This window comes from Plecotus auritus (assembly GCF_963455305.1).
Source record: "Plecotus auritus genome assembly, chromosome: 11".
NCBI classification, from domain to species: Eukaryota; Metazoa; Chordata; class Mammalia; order Chiroptera; family Vespertilionidae; genus Plecotus; species Plecotus auritus.
The window spans coordinates 12,473,386-12,498,864 of record NC_137777.1 but is presented as its reverse complement, the minus strand read 5'-3'; the positions used below and the strand labels follow the sequence as shown (position 1 = coordinate 12,498,864).

Below are 25,479 nucleotides of genomic sequence, written 5' to 3'. Positions count from 1 at the left end.
AAAAAAATAACTTTGCTCTAGAAAATTCTGAGAGCAAGAATTCACCTCTACTATGAAAGAAAATTAGTTCCTGGGCAGGATAAGGTTACCAGAAATGAGTCCTCAAATAACCATATGACTTAACCTTGAAATAAAATGATTTACCATTATCCAACCGGATTCTCAAATTATCCCCTTTTCTCCCCTTTGGCAAGATTATGTTTAGCTGCTTTGCCTCCCAGTAATTGCCCAACAAGTTCAGTTACTTCCTAAAGCAACTCCTTAACTGTGATTTATGTCAGCATAAAAGAGGATATGAGTCCTTCTATTAGGTAAGGCAGAAAAGCACATGTTAATCCAAAAGCTACCTCAAGTCGTTCAGGTAGAACACAGCTCTGCTTAATACCACAAAAATAGAATGTTTTATGTTACCTTTATGTTTTTATGTTTTATGCTCCTAAAATAGACCACTTCTCCTAATTCTGGATATCAGTATAAATTCCAATACAGGCTCTAAAAAGACTCATTAAAAATCTGGCACCTATTTTGTGTACATGCAAGTTAGCCCACAGAAGGTTGTTAGTTATCTGTGAAATTCACAATTGACAAAAGCATTAAATCTTTCTTAAACAAGTCATTTCTTAGAAGAAAAATGCGCCTTGGTGGTATTCTCAATGGGTAGAGCTATGGCCCTCGCAACAGAGGGTTGCAGGTTCAATTCCCAGTCAAGGGCACAAACTATCTCCAGTGGGGGGGGGGGGGGGCGCGGGGGGGGGTGGAAGGCAACCAATTGATGTGTCTCTCTCACATCACTCTCTCTCTATCTCTCTATCTCTCTCCCCCCCTCCCTTCCACTCTCTCTAAAAATCAATGGAAAAAATATCCTCAGGTGAGGATTAACAAAAGAAAAGAAATGGGAAAGGGAAGGAAAAAAATGTAATGAGACTCAAATGTTAAACCTAAAACTGATTATTCTTTGCCAGGATTATTCTTTGCATATTATAAAATGAGCTGGTAGAATAAGTTTGGGGGTATATGAAATTAGAAATTTGGAGGGGTAAAAAGGTTACCCAATTAATAAATAAGAACAAGCTACAGTTTAATTTAATTTACAGGTTAATTTAAAACACCAGGAGTTTTTCCCAAGGAGTTAATTAGCAAGAAGAAATTTAGAAAGCACCAAAACCACCACACTATTCTAGGTAGAATTAGAAATGTTCAGTAATAAAATATCTTCCGGCACCTTCTCAAACTATAGCAATTAATCTATTCTAAAGCCAGAGAGATTACTGAGGCCTTTTAGGTACAGAGTTCTGAAGAATACAGAGCATCAGTGTTAACATCACTGTAACACTAGTTAAAAATGTTCAATTCAAATGTAACGTAGAACATATATTTGAGGGAGGAGGGCTATGAAATTGTGTACCTAATTCCAGCCTCTCAGAGGTAAAGCAAATGGTGCCAGAAGACTGTCAAAAATTAACTAGGTTAAAACAAGCAGAAAGCCTTCAAACCTTTGGCACAGAGAGCAAGTGTATACCAATGTCACCTACATCTCAGAAAATAGAAGTGACTGATAAATAAAATAAAAAAGAAGTAACTGATAAACAATTCCTAACTGTAAAAAGACAGCAATGCACTTTGGCCACAGAACTAACATGTAATGATCAGTGTTTTTTTCTTCATTAAATATTTATCACGGAACTTTTATAAGTCACTACTGTTCAGGTAAATAAAATTTTCAGAAAATAGAACAGATGGTCTCTCCCAATTAAAAAACTCTGTGTCTCTGTTAGTGAATTTTATAGTTTCTAGAAACTCAAAACAATCTAGTGCCTTGCCTCTGTTTATCAAGAAGCCAGGAGGACAAAAATACTATGTGTGGGAAATCAGAGGCAAGTTGTTTCAAGGAGAGAACATAAAAAAGAAACTTAAGAAACAAACTACTGCAAAAGAGATTCAAAGTTTGAATGAAAGACATTCCTGAGGGCTCTGGACTCAACCTGTTCTAAATTCATGCAACAAATGCACATGCACATACAGTCTAAATATGTCATAGCACTAAAGAATACTGAAAGTGTGAATTCTACAAAGGGTTACAACAATTAATAATAGGTGAAATTTTGGCTTTATCAAGCCCATTAGAAGTTACCTGGTGGCAAATCAGGATCTGTAGGAGCAGCCTGCTGAATTCTTCGAGGTTTTACTGATGATTTTGTATTCTCAGTAGTACTAGGGTTGGTAGAATTAGAACCACAGCTTTCATGGTCATCCTATATTGATTTTAAAGAAAGCAGCAAATAAGACCTCCTTTAGAAAACAAAAATTCTTATTTGATACCATACTAAGAAAATGATACAATAATAAAAGATTAATCTTTTACATGATAGTATGGCTTCAAATGTTAGCGATATATTAGCAGAAGAAAAAATGTGTTTGCAACTTCAATACAATAAAAAAGTAAAATATTTGCTATCAAACAAAAATAAAATTTCGTATGAAATTATATTCATTTTAAGTTAATACAAAACAAACTTCACAATGTTTCATTCCATAAAACAACTTCACCATTCAATCTTTACAATGACATCTTCTGTTATTTTGGGGGATGTTATAGACTCTAAATACTAAAAGACTACTACTATGAATAAAACTTTGCTGTAATTACTTTTAGTTCAACTTACATCCTTAAAAATGTCTGCAGTCATACACTTCTGCACAACGTTAACATTAAAAGCACACTATTAATTTTTGAAACATATGGTTGTCTCAAAAGCCCAGAAGTAAAACATGTTCATTAAAGAGATGTGAAAAAATTCCAAGTGAACTGCCAAAACTAGCATAATTATAAAAATATTTAACACTGAAACCATCTGAAATCACATACTGTATATAGATTACAGTGATGTCATAATAAACATTCCAGCCAAAATGCACTAAAAACTACTGCAGTCTAATAAATCTGGCATGCACAAGATGACAAACATTTTAAAGCAAAAGAAAGAACAAGTCATTTTTATTTTTCAAAAATTATTAGTAGCAAAAAAATGGTAGAGAACATGGGCTAAATATGAGTTTTCAAATAGTTAAAAAAAAGACACAATGAATAAAGCTTCCCTACAAACTACACGTTTTTATTATTCAAAAGAAAAACAAACTAAATAACTTTTTTAAACAAATTTATAATTAACCTGAAATTTCAGTGTACTTTAAAAATGAGCATAAATCATGGCACTCATAAAAATATATACTATGAAACAAACATTACCAAATATGTAAACCTTCTTTCTCAACTATAGATAGAAAATTATGGTTGCACATACAGTATAATTAGAAAATAATTCTTTTGATAACTTGAACTTGTTTTCATTTCAATTACATTTTGTTTCAATTATAAGTCAGCTTCCATTCAATCCTGACCCAATTAAATAAAAAATAAAGCAAACAAGAATTATAATATTTACTATTAAAACAGAAATTACTGCCCTGGCCAGTGTGGTCCAGTGGTTAGAGCGTCAGCCTGCCACCAAAAGGTCTCAGATTCAATTCCTGGTCAAGGACAGGTTGGATCCCTGGCCCTGGTCGGGATATGTGCAGGAGGCAACCAATTGATATCTCTCTATCTATCTATCTTTCTCTCCCTCCCTCCCGCCCTCCCACCCTACCTTCCACTATCTCTAAAAAAATAAAAAATAAATCAATGAAAAAATACCCTGGCATGAGGATTAGCACCAAAAAAAAAAAAAAAAAGAAAAGAAAGAAAAGAAAAAAATATCTGGAATTACTTCCATCATTAGTTTGAGTTCATCAGCTTTTAACCAATATGCATCACGTTGGACTATTACACATTTTACTTCACTGAAAGGCTCTAATTTTAATAAAAGAATCTCTGTTCTCAAATACACTAGCTAAAATGTTTTGAGATAATATTTAACCCCAAACACATTACAGTTATATCTTTCTCTTTTTTGTCTTAAATATATTTTTATTGATTTCAGACAGGAAAAGAGAGGGAGAAAAAGATAGAAACATCAATAATAGAGAGAATCATCCATCAGCTGCCTCCTGCATGCCCCCCACTGGAGCTTGAACCCACAACCCGGCCATGTGCCTGACCAGGAATAAAACCATGACCTCCTGGTTCATAAGTTGATGCTCAACCACTGAGCCCCACCAGCCGGGCACAATTACATCTTTCTTATTTAGGTGGCAATTTTTCCAAAATGTCTGGTAAACATATTTCATGGCAAAAGAATGTTTTCTCCTGAGGACCACCTAGCTAGTTCTGAAAATACTATCCCTTTGCTCCTCATGAAACAAGCAAGAATGTCATTTCCTTACAAAAGTTCCTAACACAAGAAAAATGTGCCAAACACTGTATGTACATAGATCCATTGCTTTCATAATGACAGGTCATGGACTCATGTAGCATACTTTTCACCTCAGCCCTCATAGGGCTAGTCAATTAAAACTTGAAAACCGTCAACTCCCAGATTCACAATGGTATGAAAAAGATTGAGGACAAAACTTAAAACAAGTGAATGAATCATTCCAAGTCCTTGTTTTAAAAAAAACAGAGGTTAAAATGCAAGAGCTGAGGAAGGAGAAACTGAAAAGCAGAACCAAGAAGTAATGTGCTTTATGCTCTTCCACCTTGTGGCACCAAACTTGGCAAGCAAAGGACTAAGTATCATTTGGCAGCTCTAGTCACCAAAAGCTCCTGAAACAGCATGTGAGGACTGGGAAATAAACTGCTACAAAGTTCTTAGAGACATTCACCTCTGTCCTCTCCAGTAACAAGTACAATGTCAATTGTCAGATGCAATAAAGAATGTCTAAGAGTCACACTGTGCTTCGGAAAGTCAGAGCCAAATCAAGCCACCAAAGCAGAAGCACACACTTGGAGAACCCAAGAGAGAGCCGGGGAGAAACGAGAATCTCTGCTTCACCTCTACCCTGACAGTACTATCAATAAACTTAATTTCAGTATTTAAAAATGCCAAGTACATTAAGGAAAGGAAGATTGTGTATGTCCCTCTCTCTTCACACATCAACTTCAGCCACAGAAGCTGCTTCTGTCTTCTCTCCCATCCAGGGTAAGGGTAAGGGTTATGAGAGGCTGGAGAAGAAGAGAGTTGACATTCCCTTGCATTCTTTTACTTAATCTCCCCAAAAGGAGGACTAGCTAACCTGACAGGCCAAAGCTGAACATTCATTAGGAGACGTTTTAACAATGAAAAAGATCACTGTACTAACTCTAAACCAGTGTGCTGGGGCCACTCTTCTATCTCTGAGATCCATGGTCGTCAGTAACAGGACCTGAGCCTTTTCCCCAGAGGATACAGTCATTAGCCATCTGTCCTCTGGTTCTTTTCACACACAGAGCCACCTGACCCAGATACTGCCCCAGGCAGAGAACAAACTACGCCAGCTAACAGCAACAAGTCAGGGAAAATTTGCTTATTATTTCCTATGGCATCCCTTTTCTTCCTATCAACAGGCGAGCACCACGGTGCCAACCGCTCCTCCTCCCCTTTATTTAAACTACTGAATTAAAGTGATTAAATCCACTCTTAGATTTGGAAGGTGAAATAGGCGAAAATTAAGGGAGAAAAGAACAAAAGTTATACTGAGGCATTCTGGCCTAAATCACATTCTACCATCTAATTTTTAGCACAATTCACAAAGCGGAATTGGGTGCCTGAACAGAATAAAACTGTACTTTTTTTTTCTTATATATAACTTCCCTGAGCAAGGAATATCTGGTCAAAGAAAAATATGTGTTAGGCAGTTTGAGAAAAAAATAGGTAGGTAGTACCCTTATCTAGGTATTTTACTTACCTACTTAAGAAATAATACTTATATGCATAAAAGATTAAGAATAATTTAAGTTAGTCAGCAATGACCTTTATTGAGCACTTATCTGTGCCAGGCCTCAGTATTTTAAGGATGAGAAAATTAGAGCTGAAGATGTTCCAAGGCCAGAAAGACAGGAAGTGAGAGAGCTGGGATGAATGCCCAGATCTGTCTGACCAAAAAGCCCTTCCTGTAATCACTAAACTTGAAAGAAAGACGGGAAAGCACGGAGAAAGGGAAGGGAAGAAGAAAGGCAGGAAGGGAGAAAAAAGAGACAAAAGGCACAAATTGTTTTATTTATGGCACTTCCAATGTGTCACCTACTGGTAATAATCACATTATATTCATATGTCTTAAACCTCTTAACAATGCTATGAATTAGACCCTACTCCCTGTGCAAAAGTATCCCTATTTAAAGATAAGGAAACTAAGGAATGATGAGATTAATAGTTCAAAATCACACTGCTATTAAATGGCACAATTCTCACCATGTTTTTCTATTATCGTCCCTATGAGAAAAGGCCAAGTAAACAGTAAATACTCAGTACCACATATACTAAGAAGTCAGGAAAATGTCTCAAAAAACAAGGTTTGAAAAGACTGTGCCCTACAGAAAAAAAGAAAAAAGGCCACGACATTGAACACTATAATTAAGGCTGTACTAGCACTTCCATTACAACCCCATATTTTAATTGATTCATAACATTCTTAGAAAGTCCTTCATGAAACTGAGATTTCCTCATATATCTCAGTATCCAACATGGCAAACAAGAATTACGCCACACATAAAAATAAATTCACAATTGATTAAAAGCTTAAATGTAAGACCTGAAACTTGAAAACTACTAGAAAAAAAACATAGGGAGTAAGCTCCTTGACATTGTTCTTGGCAATTATTTTTTTATATAATACCAAAAGCACAGGCAACAGAAGTCAAGAAAAAATAAATGGGACCATATCATATTAAAAAGTTTCTGCATAGCAAAGGGAGCTATCACAAAAATAAAAAGTTAACCTTTAGAATGGGGGAATATATTTGCAAGCTGTGTGAGGGGTTAATATCTAAAATATAAAATAAACATAAAACTCAACAGCAAAAAAAAAAATCCTATTTTAAAATGAGCAAAGAAAATTAGTAAACATTTTTCTAAAGAATATATGGAAATGGATAACAGGTAGCTGAAAAGGTGCTAAATATCACTAACCATCAGGCAAATGCAAATCAAAACCACAGTGCTCTATCACTTCACACCTGTTAAGATGTGACTATCAAACAAGAGATAAATGTTTAAAAAAGAAAACCTCAGAACACTGTTGGTGGTAATGTAAATTGATCCTGTCGATATGGAAAACAGTAAGGAGGTTCTTCACAACTTTTTAAATAGAACTTTCATATTATCCAGCAATCCCACTTCTGGGTATATATCCAAAGGAAACAATATCCTGCTTTAAAGAGATATCTGCATCATTCCCATGTTCATTGCAGCATTACTCACAATAGTCCAGATATGGAAGCAATATGGATGAATAGCTGAAGGAAATGTGGTGTATATACACAGCATGTGTGTATACATATATATCAGCTATGAAATGCAGTATTACCTATTATAATAAAAGGGTAATATGCTAATTAGACCGGACATCCTTCTGGATGAAGCCAGGGCCGCAGCAGCCAGAGGGAAGCCTCCTGGGTCCTGGGTGCCTGCCAGCAGGAGGAGGAGGGAAGCCCAGGTCCAGGGTGCCTGGTGCCAGAGGGCAGCCGGTGCCAGGAGCCGGGAGAAGGAAGGCCTACTCTTGCACGAATTTTCATGCATCAGGTCTCTAGTTCAGCTATAAAAAAGGAATCTATTTGGGCTGCTACAACAAAATACCACAGATGGGGTAGCTTATAAACAATAGAAATTTATTTTAGCTCTGGAGGCTAGAAAGTCCAAGATCAAAGGGGCCAGCCAACATAGTCCTGTGAGGGACTTCTTCTTGGTTCACAGCTGGCGCCCTTTCACTGTGTCCTCACATGACAGAAGGAAGTAGGAATCTCTCTGGAACCTCTTATAAGGCACTAATCCCATTCACAAGGGCGCCACTTCCAAAAACCCTCACCTCCTAATTCCATCATATTTGGGAGTTAGGATTTCAACATATGAATTTGAAGGGATACATTCAAAAAACAGCAGCACTCCCTGGACTGCGAGACTAGGGCACGGAGGCCATACCATCTTGAAGGGGAGAACAGCCTTTTCTAGGAACTCATCAGCACCACTAACCAGACAGGCCTTGGAACTGCCCGCGACCCAGCAGCCACTCAGCCAAAATCCTGCTGCCCCACCCGCAGCCCCGCAGACCCTGGGACCTCCACCTCCAAAGGTGCACCGATCTGGCAGCAGTAAGTGCAACTTCCCCCTCCCCAGTGGCAGAACTCCAGACAGCACATTCACGCGTTTCCAGCGCACAGGCATCCAGAGCACACCACTCCGTAGGCAGCGCCTGGGAGCCACTGGGCGCCCCCGCTGGGTGTGATTTTGTACAGACAAGGGCGCACTGCCCCGCAGTAGAAATTCTGAACTACCTCTTCCTGAATAACTGCCCACGGACACCCCAGCTGTGCAACTTCAGTGTCAGGGCACCTCAGAGTGCATCAGAGCTCTGCTCAGGAAAAGGGACTTCCACAGTCGCGCATTTCCAAGGGCAAGCACCCTGAGCCCATCTATCCACAGGGCGCTCATGGGAGCCACTGTGAGCTCTCGCTGGGTGTGATCCTGGACAAACAGGGACGCACTCCCCCTCCCCACACCTGCCCACAGACGCCTCAATTATGTGGCTTCAGTGCCAGGGCCCTTCAGAGTGCCTCAGTGTGCCTCACTGGCAAATGCACTGTGGGTGCCCCTGTGAACCGCCACTGGGAGCATGTGCGCCTATCCACCACAGGTGCAGCAGCAAAGCTGAGTCTGCCCACCCCACAACTACAGAACTCTGAACACCACAGTCACGCCTTTCCAGAGCACAGTCCCCCTGAGCCCCATTACCCCAACAGGCAGTCCCTGGGGGCCACTGTGAGTTCCCGCTGGGCATGCGTGATTTCAATCAAGGGCGCAAGACAGCAAAAATTGGGACACCCCCCCCCCCCACGGCTGCTGACTTCTAGACACTGCAGTTGCGCCTTTCCAGCTCGCAGGCCTACATCAAGAAAACCCAAATAGCTCAAGTAGGGAGCTACACTAGATTACCAAGCCCAGGAGACCTGAGAGATCACACCAGTAGCACCATCCCCAAAAGAACCTGAGTAGCAAAGCAATAGGATCTACAATTAAAACATTACAGCAAAACATGGGAAGACAAAAAAGCAATCCCCAAAGGAAAGAAAAAGAGAAATCACCAGAAAGGGAGTTAAATGAAATTGAGGCTAGCAACATACCAGAGAAAGAATTCAGAGTAATGGTTATAAGGATGCTCAAACGGCTGGATAACAAATATACACAACTCAATGACAAATACACACAACTCAATGAGAATTATAAGGAGCTGAATGAGAATGTCACCAACATGAAAAGGAACCAAGAAGAGATGAAGAATGACATAGCCGCAATAAAGAACACAATGGAAGGCTTAAACAGTAGACTAGAAGAGGCTGAGGACCGCATCAGCGAATTAGAAGACAAGATAGGGAAAAAACACAGCAGGAACTGAAAAGAAGACTTAAAAAGCAAGAGGAGAGCCTAAGGGAGCTTTGGGACTACACAAAACGAAACAACATTCACATAACAGGGGTACCAGAAAGAGAGGAAGAGAAGCAAGGGATAGAAAACCTGTTTGAAGAAATAATGACAGAAAACTTCCCTGATATTGGCAAGAAAAAAACTATGCAAGTCCAAGAAGCACATAGAGTCCCAAACAAGATGAACCCCAAAAGACCGACACCAAGACACATCATAATTAAATTGGCGAATACAAACGACAAAGTAAGAATCTTAAAGGCTGCCAGAGAGAGACAGAAAGTTATCTACAAGGGATCTCCTATTAGAATATCAATGGATTTCTCAACAGAAACACTCCAGGCCAGAAGGGAATGGAATGAAATTTACAAAGTGATGCAAAGCAAGGGACTGAACCCAAGAATACTATAGCCAGCAAGGCTATCATTCAAAATTGAAGGTGGAATAAGGAGCTTCACAGACAAAAAAGGGCTAAGAGAATTTATCACTACCAAGCCAGCAATGAAAGAAATGCTAAAGGGACTGCTGTAATAAGAAGAAAGAGGAAGGCAAGAAGAAGCACAAACATTAAGGAAAAATATGACAACAAACAAGGACTTATCAATAACATTAAACCTAAATGGATTAAATGCACCAATCAAAAGACATAGGGTAGCTGAATGGATAAGAAAACATGACCCATATATTTACTATCTGCAAGAGACCCACCTCAGAACAAAGGATTCACACAGATTGAGAGTGAAGGGATGGAAAACATTTTTCAGGCAAATGGAAATGAGAAAAAAGCTGGGGTTGCGATACTTATATCTGACAAAATAGACCTCAAAGTAAAGGCCATAACAAGAGATAAGGAAGGCCACTACATAATGCTAAAGGGAGCAATTCAACAAGAAGATATAACTCTGGTAAACTTATATGCACCCAATACAGGAGCACCTAAATACATAAAACAACTTCTGGAAGATATCAAGGGAGAGACTGATAGCAATACAGTCATAGTAGGGGACTTTAATACCCCACTGACACCACTGGATAAATCATCTAAACAAAAAATCAGCAAAGAAACAGCAATCCTAAATGACTCACTAGATCAGATGGACTTGACATCTTTAGAACATTTCACCCTAAAGCTACAGAGTACACATTCTTCTCCAGTGCACATGGAACATTTTCAAAGATAGAGCACATATTAGGACACAGGCAAAGTCTCTTTAAATTCAAGAAGATACAAATCATAACAAGTATCTTCTCAGACCATAATGGCATAAAACTAGAAATCAACTACAATAAAAACAATGAAAAAAAATCAAACACTTGGAGGCTAAATAGCATACTATTAAACAATGATTGGGTTACCAAAGAGATTAAAGAAGAAATTAAAAGCATCCTGGAAACAAATGACAATGAAAACACAACAATCCAAAAACTATGGGACACAATGAAAGCAGTCCTGAGAGGGAAGTTCATAGGTCTACAGGCCTACCTCAAAAAACAAGAAAAATGGTAATAAATTATCTAACCTTGCAACTTAAATAACTAGAAAGAGAGCAACAAGAAAAGCCCACAGTAACCAGAAGGAAGGAGATGATAAAGATCAGAGCAGAAATAAATGATACAGAGAAAAAAAAAAAAAAAAATACATAAGATCAATGAAACCAAGAGCTGGTTCTTTGAAAGGATAAACAAGATTGATGAACCTCTAGCCAGACTCACCAAGAAACAGAGAGAGAGGGCCCAAATCAACAATATCAGAAATGAAAGATGTGATGTAACAACTGACCCCACAGATATATAAAGGATTGTAAAAAAATACTATGAACAACTCTACTCCAACAAACTGGACAACCTTGACGAAATGGACACGTTCCTAGAAAAATACAAGCTTCCAAACACAACCAGGAAGATTCAAAAAAACCTGAATAGGCTGATAACTACTGATGAAATTGAAACAGTCATCAAAATGCTTCCAGCAAACAAAAGCCCTGGACCAGATGGCTTCACAGGGGAGTTTTATCAAATATTCAAAGAAGAACTAAAACCAATCCTTCTCAGACTATTCCAAAAAATTAAGAGGAAGGCACACTTCCAAACTCTTTCTATGAAGCCAGCATAACCCTATTCCCAAAACCAGATAAAGACACCACAAAGAAAGAGAATTACAGGCCAATATCCCTCATGAACATAGATGCTAAAATCCTCAACAAAATTCTAGCAAACCGGATCCAGCATTACATTAGAAAGATCATACACCATGACCAAGTGGGATTTATTCCAGGAATGCAAGGCTGGTACAATATCCACAAATCAATAAACGTGATACATCACATAAACAAAGTGAGAGACAAAAATCACATAATCATATCAATTGATGCAGAAAAGGCATTTGACAAAATCCAACACCCTTTTCTGTTAAAAACGCTAAGCAAAGTGGGAATAGAGGGATCATACCTCAACATAATAAAAGCCTTATATGACAAACCTACAGCTAATATCATACTAAATGGGCAAAAACTAAAACCATCTCCCCTAAGAACAGGAACAAGACAGGGATGCCCCCTTTCACCACTCTTGTTCAACATAGTACTGGAAGTGCTAGCCACCGCAATCAGACAAGAAGAAGAAATAAAGGGCATCCAAATTGGAAAAGAAGAAGTAAAATTGTCATTATTCGCAGATGACATGATACTGTACATAGAAAACCCTAAAGACTCCATCAAAAAATTATCAGACTTAATAAATGAATTTGGCAATGTATCAGGATACAAAATTAATGCCAAGAAATCTATGGCATTTCTATACACCAACAGTGAACTTTCAGAGAGACTAAGAAAACAATCCCATTTACCATCGCACCAAAAAAATTAAGATACCTGGGAATAAACTTAACTAAGGAGGTAAAAGACCTCTACTCAGAAAACTACAGGACATTGAAAAAAGAGATAGAGGAAGACATAAATAGATGGAAGAGCATACCGTGTTCATGGATTGGTAGAATCAACATCATTAAAATGTCCATACTACCCAAAGCAATCTATAGATTCAACGCACTCCCCATTAAAATACCAACAGCATATTTCACAGACCTAGAAAGAACTCTCCAAAAATTCATCTGGAATAAAAAAAGACCCCGAATAGCCACAGCAATCCTGAGAAAGAACAATGTAGGAGGGATCTCAATACCAGATATCAAGCTGTATTACAAAGCCACTGTTCTTAAAACTGCCTGGTACTAGCATAAGAACAGACATACAGACCAATGGAATGGGTCCACAAGTATTAGACTAGAGCTGACTAAACTAGCTAAATAAACAGACAAATCAGACTTGGGCCATTAACAATGATATGTCATGATGTCATGAATTAAATTCTGTATGTGAAGACCAAAGAAGGAAAAGAAAAAAAAAGTACACAATTAAAATCTGCAGATGTAAAGGGGGGTATGAACTGGCAACAAATATGTCTCTCAGAGTCAATAGCAAAAAGTTAATAAATATCTGAGTGAAATATCAATTTATTGAAAATAACTTATCTTAACTAATACAATTTGGTCACCTTCTCAATGGGAAAAATCTCTATAATTAAATTTGATTACAAAGATATGCTAAGGCAGTACATTAGTATATTATAACTATTATCACTAGAGTCACACTGAAATCATTATAAATCTCTGTAATTGTCCTTTGTGAAGGAAATTATATAATAATCTTAGCAATATTTTTGAAGTGCATTAAAGAGGAGGAAATCTACTAATGTTGGTAGAATTAAACTTTACAAATTAGACATGCCTTATCAAGGCATTTAGCAATATTTTTGCAATGATCTTTTCTGGATGAAACCTCAGATTTCTAACAGTTAAATTGTATTTTATTACATTTTCATATATTAATAGTATTACTTTAACAGATTAATACCTATAACTCTAAAAGGCCTCTTCATTTAACCTACCATCCTACACTAATTTTATTTAGAAAATAAGTCTTTTCTTCATTGTGATTCTACAACATAATAACTTCAAATAATTAAAATTATTTAGTTTATTAGTACATGTATAATTTTTAACTTAATTTCCCACTTTACTAATCAAGGCTCCAAATAGGAAAATAAACTGTTTTAAAATGTGTTTCATCTATAACGTTTTTATTGAAAAATTAATTACAATCACTAGCATAAACCCAAGTAACACTCTCCAGGGGTGCTGAATAATTTGTACAAATGTCAGCTGCAATTCTCACAAATCCTTTCTATATCAAAATTTTAAACATCTGTAAAAAATACTTGTTGTGAGAGTGGTTTACAATCATGACACTTTGACCTTTTGCTATGCACACCACAAAATTCAAGTCTCAAATACCATGCAAGCAGGAAATCTGGATCATTCCTGCAGTAGCCATCTGCATGGTCCAATATCAAATATTAGTTCTAGGTGGCACTAAGTCATGTGTTACAAATCTTTTTCTGCAGCCTCTATAATTAGTTGTAATTTGCCTTTTCTAAAATGTGTTTCTTATGGGACATCTGGCCTTGAAAACTCCACCTACCCGTTGAAAAAATACTTAGTGTCTGGATTTTTTTTTCTCATAATAAGAAGCACTGTATGGGTGCCATAATGAAGGCCAGACTTCTTTTTTTTTTTTTTAATTAAATTCCAAGGACAGATGATGACTAAGAACCATTTAAGTATTACCAAATAAAAATGTAAAATAAACTTTGTTGCAATGTAACTATCTACAGATTTCTAAATCAATCTCCCAAGTATTTAAAGTTCACAAAAAAAATTTTCAAGGGAATATACAGCACTAGTCTACTTACTTCGAGAAACTACATTAGTGAGTTAAATTGGATATCACAGGTTCTGAATCAAGGATTTCAGAAAAGAAAAGAAAGATTTCAGCCCAGTTGGTTGATATGAAACTCAAAGCATGTACTTAAATTAGGAAATGATTTTAATAATTCATAATTAACCTTAACTAACTTCAATAGATTTAAGTTATATTTAGGATACACTAAAATTGCCTTAAGTTCTCTTCAATTCATTTGGTTACAGAAAGCCTTCCCTAAAACTGAAACTTAAATATGGATTAAGGAGAAAGTAGTAAAAATGAATGACAGAGACACCACTTTTCTGCAAGATGAAAGGGAAAAAATTTATCATAATTATGCTGCTTTCCAGATCTATTTGCTTCCTAGACCAGAATATTTTTGGTAGAAACTCCTTAAAATCAATATTACACCTTTATAATAAAACACTAAAAAAAAATGTAAGATGGGTTAAAGAATAAATAAGTCAGAGAAGGCCCAGCCAGTGTGGCTCAGTGGTTGAGCACTGACCCATGAACCAGGAGATCACGTTCGATTCCCGGTCAGGGCACATGCCTGGGTTGTAGGCTCCATCCCCAGTAAGGGGCACGCAGGAAGTAGCCAATGAATAATTACCTCTCATCACTGAAGTTTCTACCTCTCTCTCCCTTCCTCTCTCTGAAATCAATTTTTTTTTAAAGTCAGAAAAGAATCAGTTTCTGATGACAAAACCTCAGACAACAATGAAATTTGGTAAATAAAGGCAATTTTAATATATTTTTATCTTCTCAAAAATAACTTGAGATTTTCACCTCATTTAGAAATGTCCCATAAATAAAAAGCCATGCAGTTATTATGCAAAAATTCAAAAACTGGACACAATCAGACATCACTTCTAAAGGATATCGGTAATAGCAATCTACATGATCCCTATTAGGGCTATGATCAGATTAAGTGAAATTAGTATGAAAATATCCCTTGGGATATTTTACCCAAATTTAAAACATCCTTTTGCAATTAATTATGTTACTTAACAGGTATATAAAAACAATAAGTATATAAGCTAACATTTATTTATGTAAAAGTTGACATATCCCAAAAGTTAAAGAAATATTCAAACACTAATAACTAGAAAATTGGTTAACATAAACAAACAATAATTTCATACCTGCATTCCATCTTTAAGTTTCAAAATGCATTCCATTGTGTTAATGGTGATTACCACTGGTTCCGAACCCAGTTTTGTCCACGGTACATGGATCCTCAATTCGTGAATATGTCCACTTAAAAAAGTGAATGGTAATTTCAATTCCTTAAGACACAAAATATTAAATAAGTGCTTGATGTTTTTTCATTCTAATATTCAAATTACTTTCTTAAAATAAAATGAAACTTACAACACAAAAATAGTTTGGCAATTATTGTTCATCAAAAAGTAGCGTTAGTAACTTATTAAACTACAAAAACCAATTGTGCAAGTTACACTTAAACTACTGAACCTGTCTAGGCCTGAGTTTCTGTACTCTGATGAATGGAAATAATATATAATACCTAGTACTTGATAAAGGCTCATATATGGTAGTGGTAGTGGGGGCAGTAGTCACTGTAGTAGACAGCAGCAGTACTTGAGATAACTGCAATGGTATATTATTTAAAATCTCCACCTAAAAGTACGTTCCCAAGTTGCTATTAACTACAAGTAGCATTATAAGGCAAGTTGAAAGGGGGGTTGAAATCGAGAAAGGAGTATGACCTGACAAAATAAAAGCTGACTAACTTTAACAAAAAACTTACTGAACTTTACTTAAAGATTGTACCTGGATACTATATGGTCCATAAATTTGAAATGTTTTTCTAACAGGTTTCCATTATTATTGGATAGAGAGTTAAAAATGAAAACATAACTGTCACTCAATCATTTTATACTAATTTATTTCACTTCCCAATAAAATTTTTGTTAAAAATCAACAAAGGAAGAAAAAAATTATTTAGATTGTACTTCAAAAACATTTTTACAGTTCTTGTAACGCTATTTATGAAAATTAAAATAAACATTATTACGCTTATTCATTCATCCAACAATTGCTCACCTACTTGGTTTAGCAAGATAGTAAAATAACTAAATATATATAGGTAGTAGGTAATAACTCTGGAGCCAGCGACATGGATTTAAATCTTACTCTTCTATTTAATCAGCCCAAGGACAGTGAGCAACTTGTTTAATGTATCTGGGACTCATTTTCTTATCTGTAAAATCTGGATAAGAATAGTAGTATCTTTGGGGATCAAACTAATCAATTTGTATAAAGTAATTAGAATACTATCTTCCTAAAAGAGCAATCATTATTTTTTTATTATTATTGATTTCAGAGAGGAAGGAAGAGGGAGAGAGAGAAATAGCAATGATGAGAGAGAATCACTGATTGGTTGACTCCTGAGCGCGCGCGCGCGCGCGCGCGCACACACACACACACACACACACACACACACACACACACACGGGATTCGAGCAGGCAATCAGGCATGTGCCCTGACCAGCAATAGAACTGTGACCTGGTTCAGAGATCGACACTCAACCACTGAGCCATGCCGGTCAGGCAAAGAACAACCATTATTAAGATGCTAACTATTATTATTATTATAAATATCTGGGCCTACTGTGTGTTTTCACAAGTTTTCTAAAGGACAGAATATTAATCATCTATTTCTACTATTCTAATCTATTGTCAAAATTTTTACATATTTCTCATTATTACATTAATTTTATTTATTTTTTATTTTTTTAATTTATTTTTTTATTTCTTTATTGATTAAGGTATCACATATTTGTCCTCATCCCCCCATTCCCATCCCAGACCCCTCCCCACGCATGCCCCCACCCCCCTGTTGTCCATGACCACTGGTTAGGCTTATATGCATGCATACAAGTCAAAGCTGAAATAATTTCAAGCGTTAATCAACTGGCCCAGATTAAATTTTGTTTTGTGTCCATAACAAAAACAATGTTTACTGAGTATTATTCTGTATCAGGCTCTGTTCTAAGAACTTTACCTACATGCAACTATTTAATCCTTATAAGAACCCCAAAAGGGAAATACAAATAAAGATTATGAAGCATGGTCAAGTAAAGGTCAAGTAACTTCCCTGTTTTATCTAGGAAAGCCAGGACACAACACTGGAAAATCTGATGCCAAGCCTTGCTCTTAACCACAATTATACTATATCTACACTCCCATTATGAGCATTGAATGCCTTTCCAAATACATCTGTATAAACAATGAGCCAATAACATTTCCACCTCTACCTCTCCCTGATTTGTGTAATGGCTACAAAAGTTGCAGTGTATGGGCCCAACTGAATTTTCTCCGAGAGAAATTAAAAGACACCTGAACCCTTGGGTGAGGATTAACAAACAAAAAAAGTTAAAGAAAAAAATTGATAAACTGGACTCAGTAAAATGAACTCTATTCATCAAAACACACTTTTAAGAGAGCAAAAAGACATGCCACACACTGCGAGAAGATACTGCAAAACATATATCTGCCAAAAGACTCATCTCCAAAATATATAAAGAACTACTATACATCAGTAAGATGTTTTTTAAAAAGGCTAAAGAATCAGAAACTTTACAAAAGAGAATATCCAAATAGCCAATGAACAACACTGAAAGTGACCAACATCATAAATCATTATGAAAATGCAATTTTAAATGAAATACTACTTACACCCACAAAAAAGGTTAAATTTAAAATACTAAGATGGTGTCATAGGTAAACACATCCTCCCACAACCACATCAAAATTACAACTACACTACAAAGGAAACCATCATACAGAATTGCCTGAAAGCTAACTGAACAGAAGTCCTACAACTAGGGATTTAAAGAGAAAAACAAATCAAGACTGGTAGGAGGGGAGAAGACACAGAGGGCTGGCCCCACACCCATGTGTGGTGGATAAAAATTAGAACGAGTACCTCCACTGGAGAGGTCATCCCTCAGGAGCAAGGGGTCCCAGCCGCACACCAGGCCCCCCAGCTCGGGATTCCAGTGCAGGAAGAGAAGTCCCCAGACTTCAGGCTGTAAAAACCAACAGGGATTGTGCATGAGTGAGGCGCAGGGCTGCTGGAGTCACAGGCAGTTCCTCTTAAAGGGCTCGCACCCGGACTTACTTGGACTCACTCCCTCTGAGCTCCAGCACTTGGGCAGCAGGTTGAAAGGAAACACGGACATATGGGGAGGAAATGAATTGTCTGGCATCAGGGCCAGAGCTGGAAGGCAGCCAAACAAAAGTTCTAGCAGAAGCCATTGTTCCCTTTCTGAGGACCCCACCCCCACCACAGAGCCAGCATCTCAGGATCCATCAACCTGGCTCATGTTCACCCCACTCTACTGATTCCCTGAGACCCCACTCAACTTGCAGGCCAACCCAAGCTGTTTCCAGTGGCTTACCCATATAAATGGCTTGTCTTTGCTCATGCTTCAGACTTTCCTAAAATCTCTCAAACAAGCAGCATCTGGCCCTGGTGTGCTCCATACCTCTAAGTGGCCCCAGGCCCGACACTAACAGCAGCTGGCATTGGTTCACAGCTTAGTCTCACCTGGACACTTCCAAGCCAAGCACAAGTAGCAGCCATCTACAGATCATTTTGTAACTCATGCCAGGTGGACCTAGGCAAAATACAGGCAGCTGCTGACCTTGGCCTACACCTCCAGGGAGGCCCCAGAGCCAGCACACCACTGGACAGCTTCAGATCAAGTCCAAGCACCACCCAACCACCTCCACAAGCAACTCACTCAGCTGGCACCAGAGCACCGCTGAAAGAAGTCCTGCTCTGTGGGGTGGGCCCCTGCACAGTGATCCTCCATGGTGGATGGTGATTACAACCAGTCTTTGCAGCTGATCAGTCTGGGGTCATCCCTGGAGTGCCCTGCTCAGGTTACTGGGGAGGCTGTTCCATGGGACCCTACAGAACAAATACTACATAGGGCCACTCTACCAAGCCCAAGAGCTTTAGCAGAAAAAAACTCAGAAACAAACACAAGGAGGCTGCCAAAATGAGAAGACAACGAAACATGTTTGCACCATCCTGTGGTAGTGGAGCTTTGATTGCCGTTGGCTTATCAAGGTAAGGTAGTTACCCCCAGTAAGCGCAGAGTCCCAAACAAGATGAACCCAAAGAGACTCACACCAAGATACATCATAAATAAAATGAAAAGGCTAAAGACAAAGAGAGAATCTTAAAAGCACCAAGAGCAATGCAGTTAGTTACCTAAGCGGGAGCTCCCATAAGACTGTCAGCTGATTTCTCAACACAAACTTTGCAGGCCAGAAGGGATTAGCAAGAAATACTCAGAACGATGAAAAGCAAAGGCCTACAACCGACGTTAGTCTACCCACCAAAGCTGTCATTTAGAATCACGACATATAAAGAATTTCCCAGACAAGGAAAAGCTAAAGGAGTTCATCACCACCAAACCAGTATTACATGAAATGTTAAAGGATCTTCTTTAAGAAAAAGAAGAGGAGGCCCTGGCCAAGCCAAGCAGCTCAGTTGGTTAGAGCATCATCCCAATACGCCAAGGTTCGATCCTGCTTAGGGCACATACAGGACTCAACCAATGAATGCACAGATAAATGGAATAGCAAATGTCTCTCTCTCTCTTTCTCTCCCTTCCTCTCTCTCTCTAAAATCAATAAATGAAGGGGGGGAGATCAAAAATATGAACAATAGCCCTGACCGGTTTGGCTCAGTGGATGGAGCGTCGGCCTGCGGACTGAAGGGTCCCGGGTTCGATTCTGGTCAGGGGCATGTGCTTTGGTTGCGGGCACATCCCCAGTGGGAGGTGTGCAGGAGGCAGCTGATTGATGTTTCTCTCTCATCGATGTTTCTAACTCTCTATCCCTCTCCCTTCCACTCTGTAAAAAAATCAATAAAATATAAAAATATATATATATATGAACAATAAAATGGCAATAAATACATATCTGTCAACAAATGAATTAAAAAAAAAAAATAAACTAAGAAGCAGAACAGAAACAGACTCATAGATACACAGAACATTTTGACAGTTGCCAGATGGGAAGGGGGTTGGAGGGATGGGTGAAAAAGGCGAATGGATTAAGAAGTACAAACTGGTTGTTACATAATAGTCAAGGGGATGTAAAGCATAGCAGAGGGAATATAGAGTCAACAGTATTCTAATAACTGTGCATGGTGTCAGATGGGTACGAGATTAACCAGCAGGATCAATTAGTAAGTTATATAATGTCTAATCATTGGGGTGTACACCTGAAACTAATATGTTATTGTATGTCAACTGCAATTGACAAACAGAAAATGATTAAAGCCAAAAAATAAAAGGAAATAAAAAATACCAGACATATCATATAATAGTAAAAATGTGAGTAACTGGGGGCCCTCATGCATTGTTGGTGAGAATGTAAATTGTTACAACCACTCCACAAAACTATTTGGCAATATCCATTAAAGCAACATCCATTAAAACTAAACTTAAGACTACCTCCCAGATATACACTTAAGGGAAATTAATACTTATGTTCACCAAAATACAGGTACAATAATGTTCTTAAGAGCTTTCTTTGCAATAGTCAAAAGCAGAAGTAAATTGTGAATCTTTATACAACTGAATACTACAAGGCAATACAAAGAACAAGCTACCACTCATGCAAAAACATGAGTTAATCTTAGCTATAATGTTGAAGAAGCCAGACACATTTCCCACTTATTTACAATTCAAGGACAGGTAATATTTGCCTGTGTTGATAGAAGTCAGAATAGCCATCATCTGTATGGGGGGTTAGGAGGGTTATTAATTGTAAAGGGACACAGGGGAGCCACTTGGGGTGCAGGAAATATTCTATTTCTTGATCTGGATGGCAGTTACACAGGTATATACATATGTAAAAACTGTGCTGCATACTTAGCATTTGTGTGCATAATTAACGTTGAAGTAAGCGGAAGGAACCAGAATATTATTTCTTAGTGTTAACTCTAGATTATTCAATAACAGTGGAAAGAGTGAAATATAAAAATTATTTATAACTATCACCATCAGAATAACTCTTTCCTTATCTCCTAAAAAACAATTGGTCTCTTGACTCTTCTGAATTTCCACACGTTCGTATTCTCAAACCTAATAGAGTTGCCTGACATATCTTAGTACTAATGAAATAGTAAGTATATGAACTTTGAAGTTACAGTTCATTTGGATCAGAGTATCCTCACATTAAAAAAAAAAAAAGAAACTAAAAAAAAAATTGACTAAGAAGTTTTCAGTTTTGCTGGCATTCTCAGGGTGTCCACTCTGTACTTTGAGAATGCCATGCGTAATGTCATCTTTCCTACTATGAGACATAACTTTCCTCAACATCTTGCTTTCTTTCGGACCCTTCCATTCCCCAAAGGGAGAATGGGAATGTGTTATTTTCTAGCATCACACAAAACTTAGCAATGTAAATCAACATGTTTGATAAGGCCTGAGAATTGAGTAAATAAGAGCAATTCTAACAAGAACAATGACATTGTTTTCCTATTTGATGAGGCAACTTTTGGAGATCCGATTCTAACAAACCATCACTAATGATACAGCATAAAAAAATATTTTGTAAAGGAAGGTATCTAGTATCAGGGTAGCCAAAAATAGTTTAACAGGGAAAAAAATTCATTTTTAAAACATAAAGTCAAAGTGTAGGGAACAACGGGTTACTTCTAAACAAGCTGAAAAATGTGTCCAATAAATGACAACTACAGTTTACCTGTTCCAGCACATCCAACTTTAACTCGAGCTTGCTGAGAACCACATCTCCACCCCATAGTGAAAGCTGCAGATCTGATGGCTTTAAGTTCTTGATGTAGCGATTCACATAGCTCATTAAAATTGGAGTCACATATGACTCCAGCATCGTTTAAGGTGCAGAGAAGTCCAAGTCAGAAGCTGAAGGGGGTAAAGACAGAAATATTAGAAGTAATTGAGTCTGTGGTGCAACGAAGGAAAAAAAGGGGGGGGCACTTTTCAGAAGGGGCAGAAGAGGCCGAAAAGCAACAGTCCCGACCAAAGCGGCCGCTCGTTTCCTCCCAGAAGCAGAACAAAACTCATTAGACTCTGCTCCTGGAGCAACTCGCCTGCCAAGGACTGGGAGAGGTGGTGACCTGAAGACACCGATTCCCCAGCGAGAGAATGAAGCGCAGCGGGGCCCCTCCGGCCGCTGCACCCCTTCACCAGCCCGGCGCCCCCATAAGGCCGTCGCCTCCCAGAACCCGCCACAGAACCAGAGCCATAAGGAAACCGGCTCCGGCTCCCGCCCCCCGCCCCCCGTCCCCCGCCCTACTGCACCCTCGGCTGACACTCACGCCGAAGAGTACCGTGGCATCCCTTCCACCTCCCGGCACCTAAAACCCCGCCCGGCGTGAGGCTGCTCCTTCGCGCCGCCACTTCCGGGTGTGCCGCACTCGGTGCTCAAAACAAACTGTCCCTCCACCACCACCACGCGACTCCGCAGCGGGACCGGAGTTCCCAGGCGGGGGAAACCACTCAGTGCAGCTTCCTGCACTCGGCTGGCCTAAGTCCCCGCTGCGATCCCGCCGGTGGTCAGGACCGGGCTTGCGGAAGTGCCGGCGGGGGAGGTGGGCGGACCGGAAAAGTGGAGACACCGTAGACCCGGAAGTGGCGCTCCGCAGAGAGAGTGGCCGCAGGTGGGGGAGATCCAGTCGCGCCGTAGGTCCGAGGAGGAAGAAAAAGGGTCCCAGTGTTTCAAACCCTGAAAAACAAGTGGTTGTTGTTTCTCTCGGGAAATGGAAGGCCTGGGAAGAGGAACTTGGGTTCAGTGGGCAGGACTCTTAAGGCCGTAGGTAGGAGAAGGGTGGAGGGGGGAGTAAAAGTAGATCCGAGCTTCATTTGCTGGGGGGAAAGGTGGATATGGAAAGAGAAAGTGAAGGACTGGTGAAGGGACTTCAGAAAAGGGGCGGGAATATCAGAAGGAAGAAGAAAATGAGACTGTTAGATACACAGTGAAAAGAAATAGCAGATAAGGAATGCGGGGTTTTTAAGAGTCAATGTTAGTTTTTATGAGGCTGACAAGAATGTATAAAATAATATTTCCTTCTAGGACGCTGCAAGCTACCAAAGTCAAGCAACTCAAGCACCTAACTTGGAAAAATATACACTGAGCTTAAAGCATAGCATAGGGCATATGGCCAACGTTTTTGGACCAAGGTCTCTTAGTGTCAGTAACCACTGAAGAAAACCCCTACCGCTGCATTTTGAAAATAGACAACTTGTAAAATTATTAAAATGCCATCCATGTTGTCCTTGCATTTAATTGTAAATACTTAATAAAGTAAATTCCTAAAGCTCTCGACAGGAATTCAAGTTATGACTTCTTGAGTTTTAAAAACTACAATAGAAAATAAGCACAAGCAAGGATGCCGTGGTGTTTGGATTTATTTTTTAATGAAAATAATGAACTAAGTTTAAAATAAAAAAGATGGCAGCTAATTGCTAATTCAGAGCAACTGTCCCCTCACAAAAAGCTTTGAAGAATAACCCAAGTAATTTGGGTCTTAACTAAAACCTACTAAATTAGGCAAATAAATTAGCTAAGTAATTTCTTAAGTTATCTGCAAGGAACAGATTGAAGACATGACTCTGAGTTTTAATATAAAGAAAACTAGTGACCTCGTGCACAAAATTCGTGCACATTAAAAGGGGATTAATTAGAGGAAATAATTTAATATTGCTATTTGCCCTTTCTCTATAATAGAAGTGTCAGAGATGAAAGAAAATTAGTAAAATGTATATGAAAACCTTCCTCCTGTCAGAGTCTGGGGCACACCACGGGACCCAGAGTCAAGTTCCCGCCCACCCACATTCGCCTCAAAATCGCGTGAGATCCAGACCCGGCTGACCAGCCCCCCATTAGGCTAGATCCAGACCCAGCCATTCCCACCCTTGTCAAGCCCTGCTGGGCAGGGGACGTAGCCTCAGGTCCCCTGGCCCCACGCCAGGATGGGGGGGTGTGGCCTGAAGTCCCCCAGCCCAGACCAGGGTGGTGGGCGTGCCTGAGGTCCCCTGTCAAGCCCCACCAGGCAGGGGTGCACAGCCTCAGGTCCCCCGGCCCAGCACCGGGAGCGGGGCACAGCCTCAGGTCCCCTGTCAAGCCCCGCTGTGCAGGGGGCACGGCCTAAGTTCCCCCAACCCAGCACTGGGGATGCACCTTGAGGTCCCCTGTCAAGCCCCACCTGGTGGGGAGCACAGCCTGAGCTCCCCCAGCCTGACGCTGGGGCAGGGGAAGCAGCCTGAGGTCCCCTAGCCCAGCACCAGGACAAGAAGCACACCTTGAGGTCTCCCATCAAGCCCCACTGGGTGGAGGGCGTGGCCTTAGGTCCCCTGGCCTGGCACCTGGGCGGGGGTCGAGGCCTCAGGTCCCCATCAAGCCCCACCAGGTGGGGGGCATGGCCTGAGATCCCCCAGCCTGGTGCGAAGGTGGGAGGCATGGCCTGAGGTCCCCTGTCAAGCCCTGCCGGGCGGGGGTGCAGTCTGAGGTCCCCTAGCCCAGCACCAGGACAGGAAGCACACCTTGAGGTCCCCTGTCAAGCCCCACAGAAGTGGGGGAGAGCATAGCCTCAGGTCCCTGCTGATTGCTCATTAAGGCTCCTTATGGCAACTTGGCCTCAGCTGTGGGTGTAGCCATCTTTGTGACGGAGTGATGGTTAACTAGCATATTCCCTCTTTATTAGATAGGATAGTTTTCAGCCCAGGCCAAATAGTAGGATAGAATCATCCCCATATGCGTTTGATCTCCCCTCAGGGCAACCAACCAAGGAATTCGTAGATGGGTGGAGCAAAAATGGTGTTTCTCTCCCTCGTTCTCTAAAATCAATAAAGATTTAAAAGGAAAAGAAAATAGTTCCACTAATTTTATGAGAGCCTTAGGTGGTCTAGAATAGAAGCTCTAGTCTTGTTATCTAGAGAAAGAAATAGGGCCTAGTCTTATTTGTGCGGCAATTTAATAAGTAAAAACAGTGTATTGAAATAAATTAGCCAGATATTTAAAACAAATAGTTGTTTTACTATGATGTACAGCCTGGGGCAAAAGTAGGTTTACAGTTGTGAGTA

At 39.4% G+C, this 25,479-nt stretch overlaps 1 protein-coding gene across 4 annotated transcripts in view; it reads right to left on the bottom strand.

The window, feature by feature from the left end:
• The window catches only part of VPS13B (vacuolar protein sorting 13 homolog B), a 635,560-nt gene extending 612,615 nt beyond the window's left edge, over nucleotides 1–22,945 (bottom strand). For all 4 annotated transcript variants that reach the window (XR_013959339.1, XM_080646974.1, XM_080646975.1 and 1 more), the window contains exons 1-4: nucleotides 22,716–22,945; nucleotides 22,121–22,299; nucleotides 15,511–15,654; nucleotides 2,132–2,252 (exon numbers count right to left, since the gene is read on the bottom strand). Coding sequence is in view for 3 of the 4 variants with exons in the window: in XM_080646974.1 (XP_080503100.1) it covers nucleotides 2,132–2,252; nucleotides 15,511–15,654; nucleotides 22,121–22,267 (412 nt within the window). In the remaining variant the exon portion in view is untranslated. The remainder of the gene's footprint in view (nucleotides 1–2,131; nucleotides 2,253–15,510; nucleotides 15,655–22,120; nucleotides 22,300–22,715) is intronic.
• Nucleotides 22,946–25,479: the final 2,534 nt, after the last annotated feature.